Source organism: Lolium perenne, chromosome 1 (genome assembly GCF_019359855.2).
Source record: "Lolium perenne isolate Kyuss_39 chromosome 1, Kyuss_2.0, whole genome shotgun sequence".
NCBI lineage: Eukaryota > Viridiplantae > Streptophyta > Magnoliopsida > Poales > Poaceae > Lolium > Lolium perenne.
The window spans coordinates 255,507,424-255,520,939 of NC_067244.2; the positions used below are offsets into that span (position 1 = coordinate 255,507,424).

Here is a 13,516-nt window from a genome sequence, read left to right on the forward strand (position 1 = left end):
CGCTGGCAACTTCGACAGGGCGTCCTACTGGCAACAAGGCTGCCAAGGCCGCCTTGGCCGACGCTGCGTCGTCTGAGAAGACGCATGCATCGATCACGAAATGCCTCGCCGACGTCTCCTCAACCTTTATCTCCCGCGCCGAAAAGAACGACGAAAGGTGGGCGGAGCTGCTCAAGAGGCAAGAGGAGAAGCTGGAGCTCAAGAAACGCAGGGACGACATGTCCCTGCTGAGAACGTCCACAGAGGGAATGTCTCCCCGGACGCGAGCGGCGCACAACTTCTTCAAAGGCCAGATTCTCGACGACATCGAAGCCAAAATGGCGGCGGCGGACGCGGCGGCCCGGGCAGCGGCATCGGCGGCAGCGGCAGCGCAGCAAGAGCAGGCTGACGCGTCTTCTACTGCTACACCTGCGTCGGCCTCTGCGTCGGCGACGGAGCAGACGCACCATGCACAGCAACAGGCAGATCGCGACGAGGTCATCGTGCTCGACGGGCCTGCGTCGACTCAGGATACGACGCCGTCGCCCAACCCCTTCCCCTTCTTCTAATTTGCATGCACCATCGGTCTGTAATATGATCGCGCGCCCAGTACTTTGATCGATCGCCGCTACTCTGATCGCGACGAATCGGCGGGAACGATCTCTTTTGAATGCATCTATTTGAATTTCTGATTGGGGGCGGCGTTTGGGGGACGCGGCTGGGGAGCGACGTCCCCCAAAGGCGGCACGAACAAAACTCGTCCCCCAAACGCTCGATCCGGCGCGGTTTGGGGGACGCTTTGGGGGACGCGACTGGAGATGCTCTTATTTCTCCAACTTTGTTTCCTCAGCGCCTGTCTTCTTTTAAACATAAGGCTAAAGGCCCAGCTTTAAATTAATAAAGCCACAACGGCAGAGTTACAAAGTGCTGAAAACAGCTTACAAACATCAAGGACCAAATACACTAAAGATAACAAAGAACGCAACTTGATCTTGATGTCATCATCTAGAGGGGGAGGCAAAGCTTAGGAGAAGCAATGCCGTGCAGCTCGCCACCGGAGAGCCCTGCCGACATCAAGTCTTGGCGCAACGCAGCCAGCCTGCCATCCGCCTCCACCTCCGAAGAAGGCCCCAACCTTCTCACCCTGGATCGTAGGGCGTCGAACCATCAGCAGGCGGAGCAGCTCACCCTAGAGCACGCAAGAGCACCTGGGCAGGATGCCAAGGACCATCGCCAGACAAGATCACCGCACGCAAAGAACAACGAGCATCGCCACCGGCCACCTCACCAGCACCCCAAAAGACTTCAGCTTCCAGACAGAGCTCGCCGAAGAAGAGACGGCAAACGCCGCCACCAGCAGACCAAAACACACACGCAGAACGCCCACCTCCCGCCGTCCCAAGGCGACGTCTCCAAGGAGAAGAACGACGCCGGAGCGCCGTCGCCGCCCAATCCGTAGATCTAAGGTTTTCACCCGGGCACAAGGGGAGGGTGGGGGAAGGAGGATGTACCTCGGCATCGCCTTCAAGAAGGATGACGGCGTCCGAGATGTCGCCGACACCGTGGCCGCCCCGCCGGCCAAGGATCTCTCCCGGCCAGATCCCCCGAACCTGCCACCCCAACAAAGCCCGCGGATCCGGCGAGGACGCCAGGCTCCATGGCCTTGGGGTGGGAACTGCGCAGCCTCCGGCCGCCGACTTCAGATCTGACGCAGGGTCGACAGGGCAACCACCGCGCCGTGAGCTCCCTCCTCCACCTCCACGCCACCCACGCGACCATGGAGGCGGTCTCCAGCAACAGCCAGCGCCCCCCGCCGCCAGGGCCCGCGCCGCCCTCACCTCGCAGAGGCCGCCGCCTCAAGTGCCCAAGCTCCCTCCAGAGCGGACGTCGGTCGACCACGCCCTGGCCCCGGCCGCTCCGGAGGAGCAGATCGAAGCAGGGTCGTCTCCCGCCCGGCCGCGCCGGCACCAGCAAGCCTCGCACGGCGTTCCTCCTCCGATCGCCGTGCCAGGAGCCGAGAGCTTAAATCCCCGCCGCCCCCTTCACCGGCGTCGCGGCCTTTGACCGGCGGCGTCTCCGGGGACGACGAGGAGGAGAGGTGTGGCTGGGGGAGGCGGCGGCGGCGGGCTAGGGTTTCGTCCCCCCGGTCGCCAGGAGGAGGCGACGCGGGGGTGCGAACCGTTTGGTTCTCTGTAGAATGATTACCATTAGCGCCTGTCTTCTTCCCGCACGACATTAACAGGCGCACACTGGCGCCCCGATGTCTGCATATAACCGTCGGAGGACCTTGGCTATTTGCCGTCACAGTCACACCCACATCATACACAGAGCCAGGGAGCTCGACTCTGCTCATCTTGTGGGTTTGCTTCGTGCGCAAGATGGTAGGAGCTGCGCACGATGGCATAGTTCGCGGCGACATGAATGGGTTGGAGAACAATGGGCACGGCCAGGCGGCTGCGGCAAAGCAACCGCTGCAGAGGGAAGATGGCGAGGAGAGCAAGTGGTACGAGGAGGAGATCCACGACGACCTCAAGCTCTGCTACGCCTTGAACAGGTTGAAATTGATACGCATTCATGGTGTGCGTATCTATATTGCATAGCCAGGATCGAATTTGCGACCGAGGGGATTGATTCTTACTCCTACTTTTTTTCATCTTCTTGCTAGTGTGCTGCACCGAGGGACAAGCAAGTACCAGGAGATAGCTCTGATTGATACGAATCATTTCGGGAAGGTATGTAGATTGTTTGTTCTTCATCTTCTCAATGACAGTAGCATATTTGCACTTTCTTTTGATTGAACAAGGACATGTTCTATGTCTCATCCGCCAGGCTCTGATAATCGACGGGAAGATGCAGAGCACAGAAGTGGACGAGTTCATCTACCACGAGTCCCTCATACACCCGCCGCTTCTCTTCCACCCCAAGTGAGCAATCTTTCCTCAGTTTTTCCTCCTCGGAAGTAGGCTTTGTTAGGATGATCTCCACCCGTTCGAGTCCAACGGCTCGACGTAACCCTTGACCGCGCCCTGATCGGGGGTGCCCAACCGCATCTGGTTGGTGGGCCCCTGTCGCCTGCGCAATAAAGAGAGGTGGGGGTCGTTGGCACTCAGCACGAGGTGATCTGGAGCTACCACTCGCCCCACTTACTGACCCACCGATTAGGGTTTGCGCAGTGCCGACGGGAAGCTCCGCCGCCACCACTCCCTCACCGATCCGCCGCCGTCGTCACGTCAACGTCGACGGGTTCGTCCTCTCCAAGTGAGAAGGTAAATGCTCACAGTCCCTCATCTACCCGGCAATGATCTACTCTAGGTGATCTAGCAAAAATATCATTGGTATCAGAGCCATCTAGTCCTAGATTATTTTTCGGTAGAAAAGAAATCAAAGAACAACCATAGCCATCCCCACAGTACAGAATCCCTAATCTTGGAAAAGAAAAGAAAGATCACCGGCAGAGCCTCGAGCTCGCCGGCAAAGTTTGCGCCGTCGCAAGGCCGCGCCGCCCCTCTCGATCCCGATGCGCATCGGTATGCCGAGGCACCGGGAAGAAGGGCAACCTCCACTCGCTCTGCGAGCCGGGGGCAAAGAAAAGAACCTCACCGGGGGCCTTGTGCTCGCCGAAAGACACCGGCTGCTGCCGGCAAAGAAAAGCGCCACCACTGCGCCGCTTGACGGCAACGCGCCCACCCTCGGGTGCACGCGCCGCCGCCAAGAGGTACAGGGGGGCGCCGCCGATGCCTGCCTCCACCGCTCGCATGGAGGAGCGGGGCGCGGTTGCGCGTTGCTGCCGTGGCCGCCAGAGAGCGTCGGGCGGGGCGCGCCAGAAAGGGGCGGTGGGGCTGCCGAGCGAGCGCGAGGAGCCGCCGGGCGGCGCCGTCGCAGCCGCCGGCAAGCTGCCGGCGGCACTCGGTCGCTCAGCCGCCGGAGGGAAGAACAGAGAGGGGGTTGGGGGCAAATGGCTAGGGTTAGGGTTCGCCGGTTCGGTCCCCTTTATACCAGCCCGAAATCGAAAGGGCCGCCGTCGGATTCGATCCGACGGCCGAGAGGGCCGCAGCGTGGCCACCGTGTGCGGGCAGCGCCGGCGCCCGCGTGCGGGCTGCGTGGGCTCCGGCTGGCCAGGCCGCGGGCAGGCCGCTGGCAGGCCGCGGGCAGGCCGCAGCATGTGCGCCGCGCTGTTGCGCGCCGCGCGTGGGCGCAGCCCTGGCCGAGCAGGCCACAGGCCGTGGGCCAAAAGTCTGGCTGCACAGTTTTACAGTTTGTCTGTTTTTTGTTTTTCCAGAGGCATTTTTTAGGCAGTTTTGGGTCAATTTTGGCCTAATTTTGTCCAAGTTTTTTCTAAACAAATAGAACCAACGTGATATTTGTTTAGGAATTAAAAGTGAAAGATATGCCTCTGGAAAGTTCAAAAGTTAATAGATCAAAGTAAAGGTTTCCGCTGCAATAGTAAAAGAAGCTTTTTTTTGTCAAGTTTTTCCTGAGCAAATTGAACCAACGAGATATTTGTTTTGGAAAATTAAAAAGTAACAGAGATGCTTCTGAAAAGTTTAAAGTTTAAAGTTTGACTTCAAAGTTTCCGCTGCAAATAGTTAAGATGCATTTTCAATTTGGAAAAATGCAAAAGTGATGATTAAAATTTGTAAAGTTGCTTAAAAGTGATTGTTGAAACAATTATGATATGTCATTTTATGACCAACGTTATTGATGGCATGATCATGTTTTGTTGTAATAACATGTGCAAAAGTGATAATCAAAGTGATTATTGTGACAATTATGGTTCTGTTATTTTTTAACCAACGTTATTAATGACATAATCATGATTTGTTGCAATAAGGTGTGCATTTATCTCTATTTTCTGCCCAACGGTTATATAGATTTAATTGCATAAACATTTGTATGTTCTAATTTTGACCAACGTTGGATTATTGCATGCAATTGTTGTTATGATCTCATTTCATTGTAGTTTTAAAGGAGGGTACTACTTGATAACTTGTATCAATGATGTTCCAACCCTCAGAGGTGACAACTACACTGAAGGAAGAAAGAAGGTCGATTTGTGCTGAGGTGGACTGGGTTCCCCACAGCCGGTCAGACCAAAAGATCCAGTCAGAAATGACAAGAATAATGATGCTGCATGGCAGCATAAAAGGGTGGCTAAGTGCCATTTATAAAGAATACAATTGAGAATGCTATTGTGGGCTCAATTGCAAAGTATGCTTCCGTATGGGAGTATCTTGAAAGAATAAAGAGCCAGTTCACTGGTTCTTCAAAGATATGTGCGACCCAGCTGCTGTAGCAACTGGTGACAGAAAAGTACACATGGACAGGAAGGACATGGCAAGTGTGCCATATGGTGTAATAATGCTTATGTGGGTGTTGTCTGTGTGTAATGTGAATGAAAAAGTGTTGTCCGCGTTGGACAAAGAACAAAAGAAAAGAAAAGAACTGATGAATCGTCGAAATATGGCATTGTCGCTTAGGCCATATTTCGAGGGGGAGAATAGAAAGACTTGTTAAAAATGGTATTCTTCCTCCATTAGAATTCTCAGACATAGAACAGCGCATCGATTGCATTAAAGAAAAAATTGTAAAGGTTGATTAAAAAGGGTGCAAATCGATGCACAGCAACACTAGAAATAATTCACACCGAGATATGTGGATCATTTCCTGTGAAAAGTGTGGATGGTTATGATTCGTTCATAACATTCACGAATAATTACTCCCGATATGGTTATATTTATCCAATAAAAGAAATAACAGAAGCGTTGGATAAATTCAAAATATTCAAAGCTGAAGTTGAAAATCAGCATGATAAAAGAATACAGATAGTCAGGTCTGATCGTGGAGGGGAGTACTACGGTCGACATACTCCATATGGCCAAGTCCCTGGACCCTTTTGCAGGGTTTCTACAGGAGACTGGAATAGTTGCCCACTATTCGATATCAGGCGAACCTCAGCAGAATGGGGTAGCTGAAAGGCGCAACCATACCCTTATGGATATGGTGCGCAATATGATGAGCTATTCCACCCTACCATTGGGATTGTGGATTGAGGCGTCAAAAACCACTATTCACATTCTAAACAGAGTACCAAGCAAATCGGTGCCCAAAACGCCGTATGAGCTATGGACATGGAGAGTGCCTTCTCTAAACCACCTGAAAGTGTGGGGGAGCCCTGCTGAGGCCAAAGTATTCAATCCAAATATCGCAAAGTTAGATACCAAAACAGTCAGCTGCCATTTTATTGGCTATCCTGAAAAGTCAAAAGGTTATCGTTTCTACTGCCCAGAGAAATACACAAAGTTTGTGGAAATGAGACATGTTGTCTTCTTAGAGGACGAAATGATGAGGGGGAGCATGGTAGCTCGGAAAATTGATCTTGAGGAGAAGAGGGTGCATGCACCTAATCCGATGACTCAGGAGCCATTTTTTGCGCTACCATGTGCACCTGTACCGACGATCCCTGCGATTGTGGTGCAAGCGCCTGTTGTAACTCCACCCATGACAACGATGAGTGAAAATTCGGAACCTGTCCGTCAGGAGCCGAATGAACCATTTGTTGAGCATGAAAGGGAGCAACAACAGCCACCTCCTGAAAAGTACAAAGCACGACTTGTGGCAAAAGGATTTACACAAAGAGAAGGGATAAATTACAATGAGACATTTTCTCCGGTCTCATGTAAGGATTCCTTCAGAATCATCATGGCACTAGTTGCACATTTTGATTTAGAGTTGCATCAAAGCATGCAAAGACGGCATTTCTAAACGGGGATTTAGAAGAAAATGTCTACATGAAACAACCCAAGGGTTTTATCATGGAAGGCAAGGAAGAAATGGGATGCCGCCTAAAGAAATCCATTTATGGATTAAAGCAAGCCTCTAGACAGTGGTATCTAAAGTTTAATGAAAATATTGAGGACGGTTGCGTTTATGCAAAGTTAAAAGTGGGAAATATATTTTCCTAATCTTGTATGTGGATGATATTCTGCTTGCAAGCAGTGATGTTAGTCTACTGCAAGAGACAAAGAAATTCTTGTTCTCAAATTTTGATATGAAAGATCTTGGTGAAGCGTCATATGTTTTGGGCATAGAAATTCACCGAGATAGAAACAATGGAGTATTAGGACTATCGCAAAAGGCTTATTTAGAAAAGATTCTAAGTAAGTATAATATGCATAAGTGCAGTGCCACACCTGCCCCTATAGTCAAGGGCGACAGTTTTGGGAAACATCAAAGTCCCCAAAATCAATACGAGCTCGATCAAATGAAAGCGGTTCCATATGCTTCGGCTATTGGAAGCCTACAGTATGCACAAGTGTGCACTCGCCCTGACTTAGCATTTATCACCGGAGTACTCGGTAGATATCAAGAAAATCCAGGTTTTGAACACTGGAAAATGGTAAAGAAGGCATTGTGTTATGTGAAAGGCACAAAGAGTTACATGCTAACATACAGAAGATCTGATTCCCTAGAAATAAGAGGGTATTCAGATGCAGATTTTGCGGGGGATAAAGATGATAGAAAATCCACATCTGGATATGTATTCACCCTCGCAGGGGGAGCTATTTCGTGGAGAAGCTCCAAACAGACGATAGTTGCATCATCCACGATGTATGCAGAATTTATAGCATGTTATGAAGCCACGGGGCAGGCATTATGGTTAAAGAAATTTATACCCGACTTGAAAGTGGTAGATTGTATTAACAGACCACTAAAGATGTACTGCGACAATGAGCCTGCAGTATTTTATGCTCACAACAACAAGTCGAGTACAGCTACGAAACCGATTAAGGTTAAGTATTATGTTGTGAAACACAAGGTCCAGGATCAAACAATAAGTCTCGAGCATATAAGGACAAAAGATATGCTTGCGGATCCGCTAACGAAAGGCTTACCACCCAGCGTGCTCAAGGAGCACGTAGCCGGCATGGGTTTAAGGAAAAGTCTTACCTATCCTGGATCATAAGAGGCCCAAAAGTAAAAGAATTTGTTTCAAAACAGAGAAATGCATTGTGGTTGTCTGATTCTATCGGCAATAGAGCTGTGACGATGAAACATGCCCTATGGACTGATCCAAAATGAAACGAATAAAGTGAAAGTATAAAGTTAAAAGAAAAATTGAGATCAAGGGGGAGAATGTCAGGATTGATCTCCACCGCACCAGAGCCCAACGGCTCTGGCACGACCCCTTGACCTCATCCGCGCCCTGATCGGGAGCGCCCAACCGCATCTGGTTGGTGGGCCCCTGTCGCCCTGATCTCATCCGCCAGGCTCTGATAATCGACGGGAAGATGCAGAGCACAGAAGTGGACGAGTTCATCTACCACGAGTCCCTCATACACCCGCCGCTTCTCTTCCACCCCAAGTGAGCAATCTTTCCTCAGTTTTTCCTCCCCGGAAGTAGGCTTAGTTTTCAGTTAACTCTGGATCATATATTTACTCCGATATGTGAATGCAATTTGGAGATTTCAGTTCCACTGTCTATTGTTCTGACTTACGCAAGCATGCTTTCCTACTCGGAAAACCATTGCAGCCCGAAGACGGTGTTCATCATGGGAGGCGGTGAGGGCTCCGCCGCAAGGGAAGCACTGAGGCACAAGACCGTGCAGCGGGTGGTCATGTGCGATATCGACGAGGTGCGTACCCATCACGAACACAAGCAGATCCTTAGACTCGTGCTCAGATAATTCTAAACATGTCCGCGTGTGCACGACGTCGGCGGCCGAGCATGAGGTTGTGGACTTTTGCAGGACATACCTAAGCGCCAACTGGGGCGCGTTCGCGAGTGACAAGCTCTGTCTGGTCATCACCGACGCCAGGTATATGGGTCACTTATGTAGTTGGAATTAATGTGTATTTCAACATTTCAATCAACTGTTGTTTCCAGAAACAATCTACTACTCCTACTCAAAATAATGATGTATCCTGTGCCGGTCGATGCTGCAGGGCTGAGCTGGAGAAGAGCACGGAGAAGTTCGACGTGATAGTGGGGGATCTCGCTGATCCCATGGAGGGAGGCCCCTGCTACCAGCTCTACACCAAGTCCTTCTACCAGAACGTGCTCAAGCCCAAGCTCCACGACGGAGGCATCTTCGTCACACAGGCAACCTTTTGATCGATCAATACATCTCGCTCTGAATTTGTTTATCCCGCTAGCTCTGAATTTGTTCATCGTACAGGCTGGGCCAGCCGGCGTTCTGACGCACAAGGCGGTCTTCTCCTCCATCTACAACACCCTCAGGCGCGTCTTCAAGCGTGAGTATTTATGAGTCATCTACTTCCTGTTTGGCTGTTTCGGTGATGCATACGATGATCTGCACTAACTAGCTCCATCTGCCTGGTGTTGCTGATCATAGATGTAAAAGCCTACACCGCACATGTGCCATCCTTCGCTGACACCTGGGGCTGGGTCATGGTAGGCACCTCTCGTTAACGAAAACGTACAGACACGGTATTAAGAGCATCTCCACTCGTCCCCCGACGAGGCCCCCGAGCGACGTTTTTTCCATCCGGACGGCGAAATTCGGCCCAGTCGCGCCCCCGGTTCCTCGTTTTCGTCCGGATTTGACCCTTCATCCATCCGGCGAGCCCACGCCATCCCCGGCCCCCGAGCGCTCGGGGACTCCGGACGAAGCTAAACCAACCGCCCACGCCCACGTGTCTCCTCTTTCGTCCGGATTCCCCGAGCCATCCTCTTTTTCCCCGAGAAACGCCGCTTGGGGAGCACACGACTGGGAAACTACTCCTCCCCACGCCAAATCTTCCTCCAATCCGGACGAAAAATTCGCCGGATTTGGACGTGGGGAGCGCCAACGAGTGGGGATGCTCTAAGATCCGCGGCTAGCTAGTGCACATTGATGATGGGCTGCTCTTCTTGTTGATAACATTATGTAGGCATCGGATCATCAGTTCACCCTCACAACCCAGCTGATCGACGAGAGAATCATCGACAGGATCGATGGGGAACTGCTGTATCTCAGCGGGGAATTCCTCATTTCTTCCACCATTCTCAACAAGAGCGTCAGCCTCTCGTGAGCCATCTCACCGCCCGTCTTCTTTCGCCTCAAGTTTATCGTGTCTCCCCTACTTCTCATCGCTTGTTAATTATTTGCATGCAGGCTGTTGAATGAGACGCATGTTTACACGGAGGATGATGCCAGGTTCATCTACGGCCATGGGAGGGGGCACTCTGCTTAACTTGACAAAAGTCCCCCGGCCTGGAGGCTGGAGCCACCAGGACAAAGCTTCAACATATGGCGATGAACGAGAAATAATCCAACTGGATATAGAACCTGTGAAGATGGTCTTTTCCTGTTTGTTTAGGCAATAATTTTCAGGTTCTAGTTGTCGGACATATGAGAATTAATTTACAGCTGGTTCGACTAGCAAAACGCCGATCTTCACAAAAACCTTTAAAGCATGTAGCATTACCATACTGACAAGTGTCACCGTGCTGAGGAAACACACTGTACTTCACCGTGCACCGCGGAGTACACCTAAACTGAAGTACAGATTTACTGATAGGACGGTACACATACACTTAAAAAAGGAGTACAGATCGAGGGTCTGGCACTAAGGCACTAGCTATCTGGTGTCACTAACTATCGTGCTGCTCCGGGGGAAACCCTAGGTCCGGGTCTCTCGGATCGAATGATGGCCGTCCTGCGTCGTTCTATCTCTTGGGGCATCGTTTTTGGAGTATCTGCTGCATGTTGGTGGATTTTGGTGGAGTGGTGTTCATCTACCACATTGTTGGCGCTGAGTCTCAGCGGCATGGTGCTGTAGGGTATCGACGGCAGATGTGGGATGATGTATACGTGCAGGATGGTGGAGCCGTCTGGCGTCATGGTGGCATCGATGGCAGGTCTTGCAAGGTTAATCCGATGATCTCTCTTGAAGATGGAGTCGAGAAAGACGGCGGGAGCAACTCTTGTGGTGTGTGTGTTTGCGTGCGCTGAGAGTCTGCTTGACTGAATGTGATTCTCACCTGCTATTGGGCGGTTTGGGAAGGCATTTAGTTTTGGATGATGTGAGTTGGTGTATTGTCACCCTCTTCATCCCACTGTAGGTATAGTAAGGTTGCTTCGAGATTGATCTTTTGTATTGTTTCTTGTAAAGTTTCGTGAATAATCTAATAAAAAAAGGCGTGTGCATCCTTTGGATGCAGAAGCTGAAAGAAAATTTCCCGCCCTTTTGGGTTTTGTGTGTTTGACGTCAACACTATGTATATTTTTATGTGTTTTGATGTAGACAGGTACAAGCCATCAAAAATTATGTTGGATCGGTGTATTGGTTTAGCTGTTCTGAAGTTCTGCAGGTTTTCTGTATCTGGCGGAAGTTTCGGCCTAATCTGGCGGAAGTTCCGGCCTGACTTTTTCAGCAGAAGCTTCTCAGCGACGTCTGTGCTCAGGTTTTCTCTTCAGGACCGGAAGTTCCGGTGGAGTTGGCCGGAAGTTCCGGTCAGCGGAACTTCCGCCCAACTTCCGGGCAAGTTCCGGAATTCTGTGTTTGTGGCTCAGTATAGTCCAGTAAGGTTTTCGCAAGTTTTCGGAACTTGGCCGGAACTTCCGGCCACCGGAAGTTCCACCCAAGTTCCGCCCCTTCTTTTGCTTTGCAGGAATTTTATCAAGGGCGGAAGTTCCGGCCCGAATGGCCGGTACTTCCGGTGGAAGCCGGAACTTCCGGCCATCCTGGCCGGAACTTCCGGTGTAAGTGGAATTCGTCCCCAACGGTCAGATCTGAAAGCTCCACCCATATAAATAGCTTCCTTCTCCAAAGGGACAAGTTGCTCAATCATTGCAAGAAAAATCTGCCAAGCTTCACCACCATTAGAGCCACCTCAAGAACACAAGATTTGCAAGATCTCCTTCCTCCCCCAACCAAAGCTCTTGATCTTTGGGGATTCGAAGGAGAAGACACCGATCTACATCCTCACCTAAGCGTTCTTCATTTCCCCCTCTCTTGTTTGAGGGATCTCATGCTAGTGTTCCTATTTGGTTCCCTAGTTGATTTGTGTTGATGTATTGTTGTTGATTGTTGTGTTGTAACAGATTTGGGAGCCTCCAATTTGGTTGTGGATGTGTGCCCCAAGAACCTTGTAAAGGCCCGGTTTCCGCCTCGAGGAAATCCCTTAGTGGAAGTGGGCTAGGCCTTCGTGGCGTTGCTCACCGGAGATCTGAGTGAAGCCTTCGTGGCTGTTGGTTTGGCTTTCGTAGCAACCACACTCCTCCAAACGTAGACGTACCTTCTTGCAAAGGAAGGGAACTACGGGAATCATCTCCGTGTCATCGCGTGCTCCACTCTCGGTTACCTCTATCCTATTCTATCTCTATATTGCTTAGATATATCTTGCTTAGTTGTTAGCCTTGTCATATAGGTAAATTCACTTAGTTGCATATCTAGAGAATTTACCTTTTGTGTCAAGCCTAAATTGAAAAGAAACTAAAAATTGGTTAGCACCTATTCACCCCCCCCCCCCCTCTAGGTGCGGCATACGATCCTTTCAATTGGTATCAGAGCCTCGGCTCTTATTTCGGGCTTAACCGCCTAAGAGTATGCCGGACGAGGAACCATCGGAAGGGGAGACTAGGCCGGTAACCATGGATGACATCAACTCGTTGAAGTCATACATGGATGCTCAAACGGAAAGCATGAGAAAGATGATTTCCGAGCTTTTGACCCCTCCCCGTCCCGTGGCTCCCACCATAGAGGTTAATATCACGGATGCGGTTGTAGAGGGTGATACTTCGGTATTACCCTCCGCTACCGCACCCATGAATGGTGATAACTTAAACACTATCAAACCCCCCATTGCATCTCCCAAGGGAACTAGTGGAATTGAGAGCTACAATCGAGTACCTCCACCTTTCCAATCACCCGATATACCGGTTCCCCATCCTCATATAAACATCCGGGGCGACCCACCTAAGTTTTCCGTTAATGATTACGATACTTGGCAATTTGAGTTTAGCTCTCATGTTCGCAGTGCCTCCAATGAACTTTGGAGAATCATCGAGGAAGGCTTCAATCCTTACAACCCCAAGAAGTTGACTAGAAGAGAAGCGGTTGATAGTCAACTCAACAACACCGCCTTGCACATGATTCAAACCGCCGTGGGGACAAAGGAGTTGACTCGTGTTCGGCATTTCACCACCACCAAGGATGCTTGGGATGCTTTGGCCGCGAGTTGCATTGGAAGCGAGAGCACAAGAAGGAACAAGTATAATGCTCTTCGGAATAAAGCCGAATGATTCATGAGGCTTCCGGATGAAGATCATGAAGACATGTATGGAAGACTTCTCACCGTTGCCGACGCCTTCCGGATTGTTGGTGCCTCTCACATTAATGACTCTTGGATCAAGGAGAAGTACATTGAGTGCATGATGCCGTTCGAGCCTATTGATGTCAAGACTCTTGTCGGAAGAGAATGCTATGCCTCTCTCACCTCTCAACAAGCCGTGCACGAGATGCAAGCTCTCAAGGTGCTTGAGCAAAACTCTCATGATTCCCGCAATCGTGCCATTGGGATGACAAAAGGGTC

The 13,516-nt window shown here is 50.6% G+C and overlaps 1 protein-coding gene across 1 annotated transcript; it reads left to right on the plus strand.

The window, feature by feature from the left end:
• The first annotated feature begins 2,233 nt into the window (after positions 1-2,233).
• Positions 2,234-10,404, plus strand: LOC127327702 (thermospermine synthase ACAULIS5). The gene is made up of 10 exons (XM_051354493.2): positions 2,234-2,533; positions 2,645-2,711; positions 2,809-2,903; positions 8,510-8,612; positions 8,704-8,795; positions 8,923-9,079; positions 9,156-9,231; positions 9,333-9,391; positions 9,871-10,007; positions 10,095-10,404. Exons 1-10 carry the CDS (start codon positions 2,358-2,360, stop codon positions 10,171-10,173), a joined length of 1,041 nt encoding a protein of 346 aa, XP_051210453.1. The 5' UTR covers positions 2,234-2,357; the 3' UTR covers positions 10,174-10,404.
• Positions 10,405-13,516: the final 3,112 nt, after the last annotated feature.

Coding starts and splice junctions, on each gene's coding strand:
- LOC127327702 (XM_051354493.2), top strand. CDS start 2,358: ATGGTAGGAGCTGCGCACGATGGCATAGTTCGCGGCGACATGAATGGG. Junction 2,534..2,644: donor CTCTGCTACGCCTTGAACAG/GTTGAAATTGAT, acceptor TCTTCTTGCTAG/TGTGCTGCACCGAGGGACAA. Junction 9,080..9,155: donor GAGGCATCTTCGTCACACAG/GCAACCTTTTGA, acceptor TTCATCGTACAG/GCTGGGCCAGCCGGCGTTCT.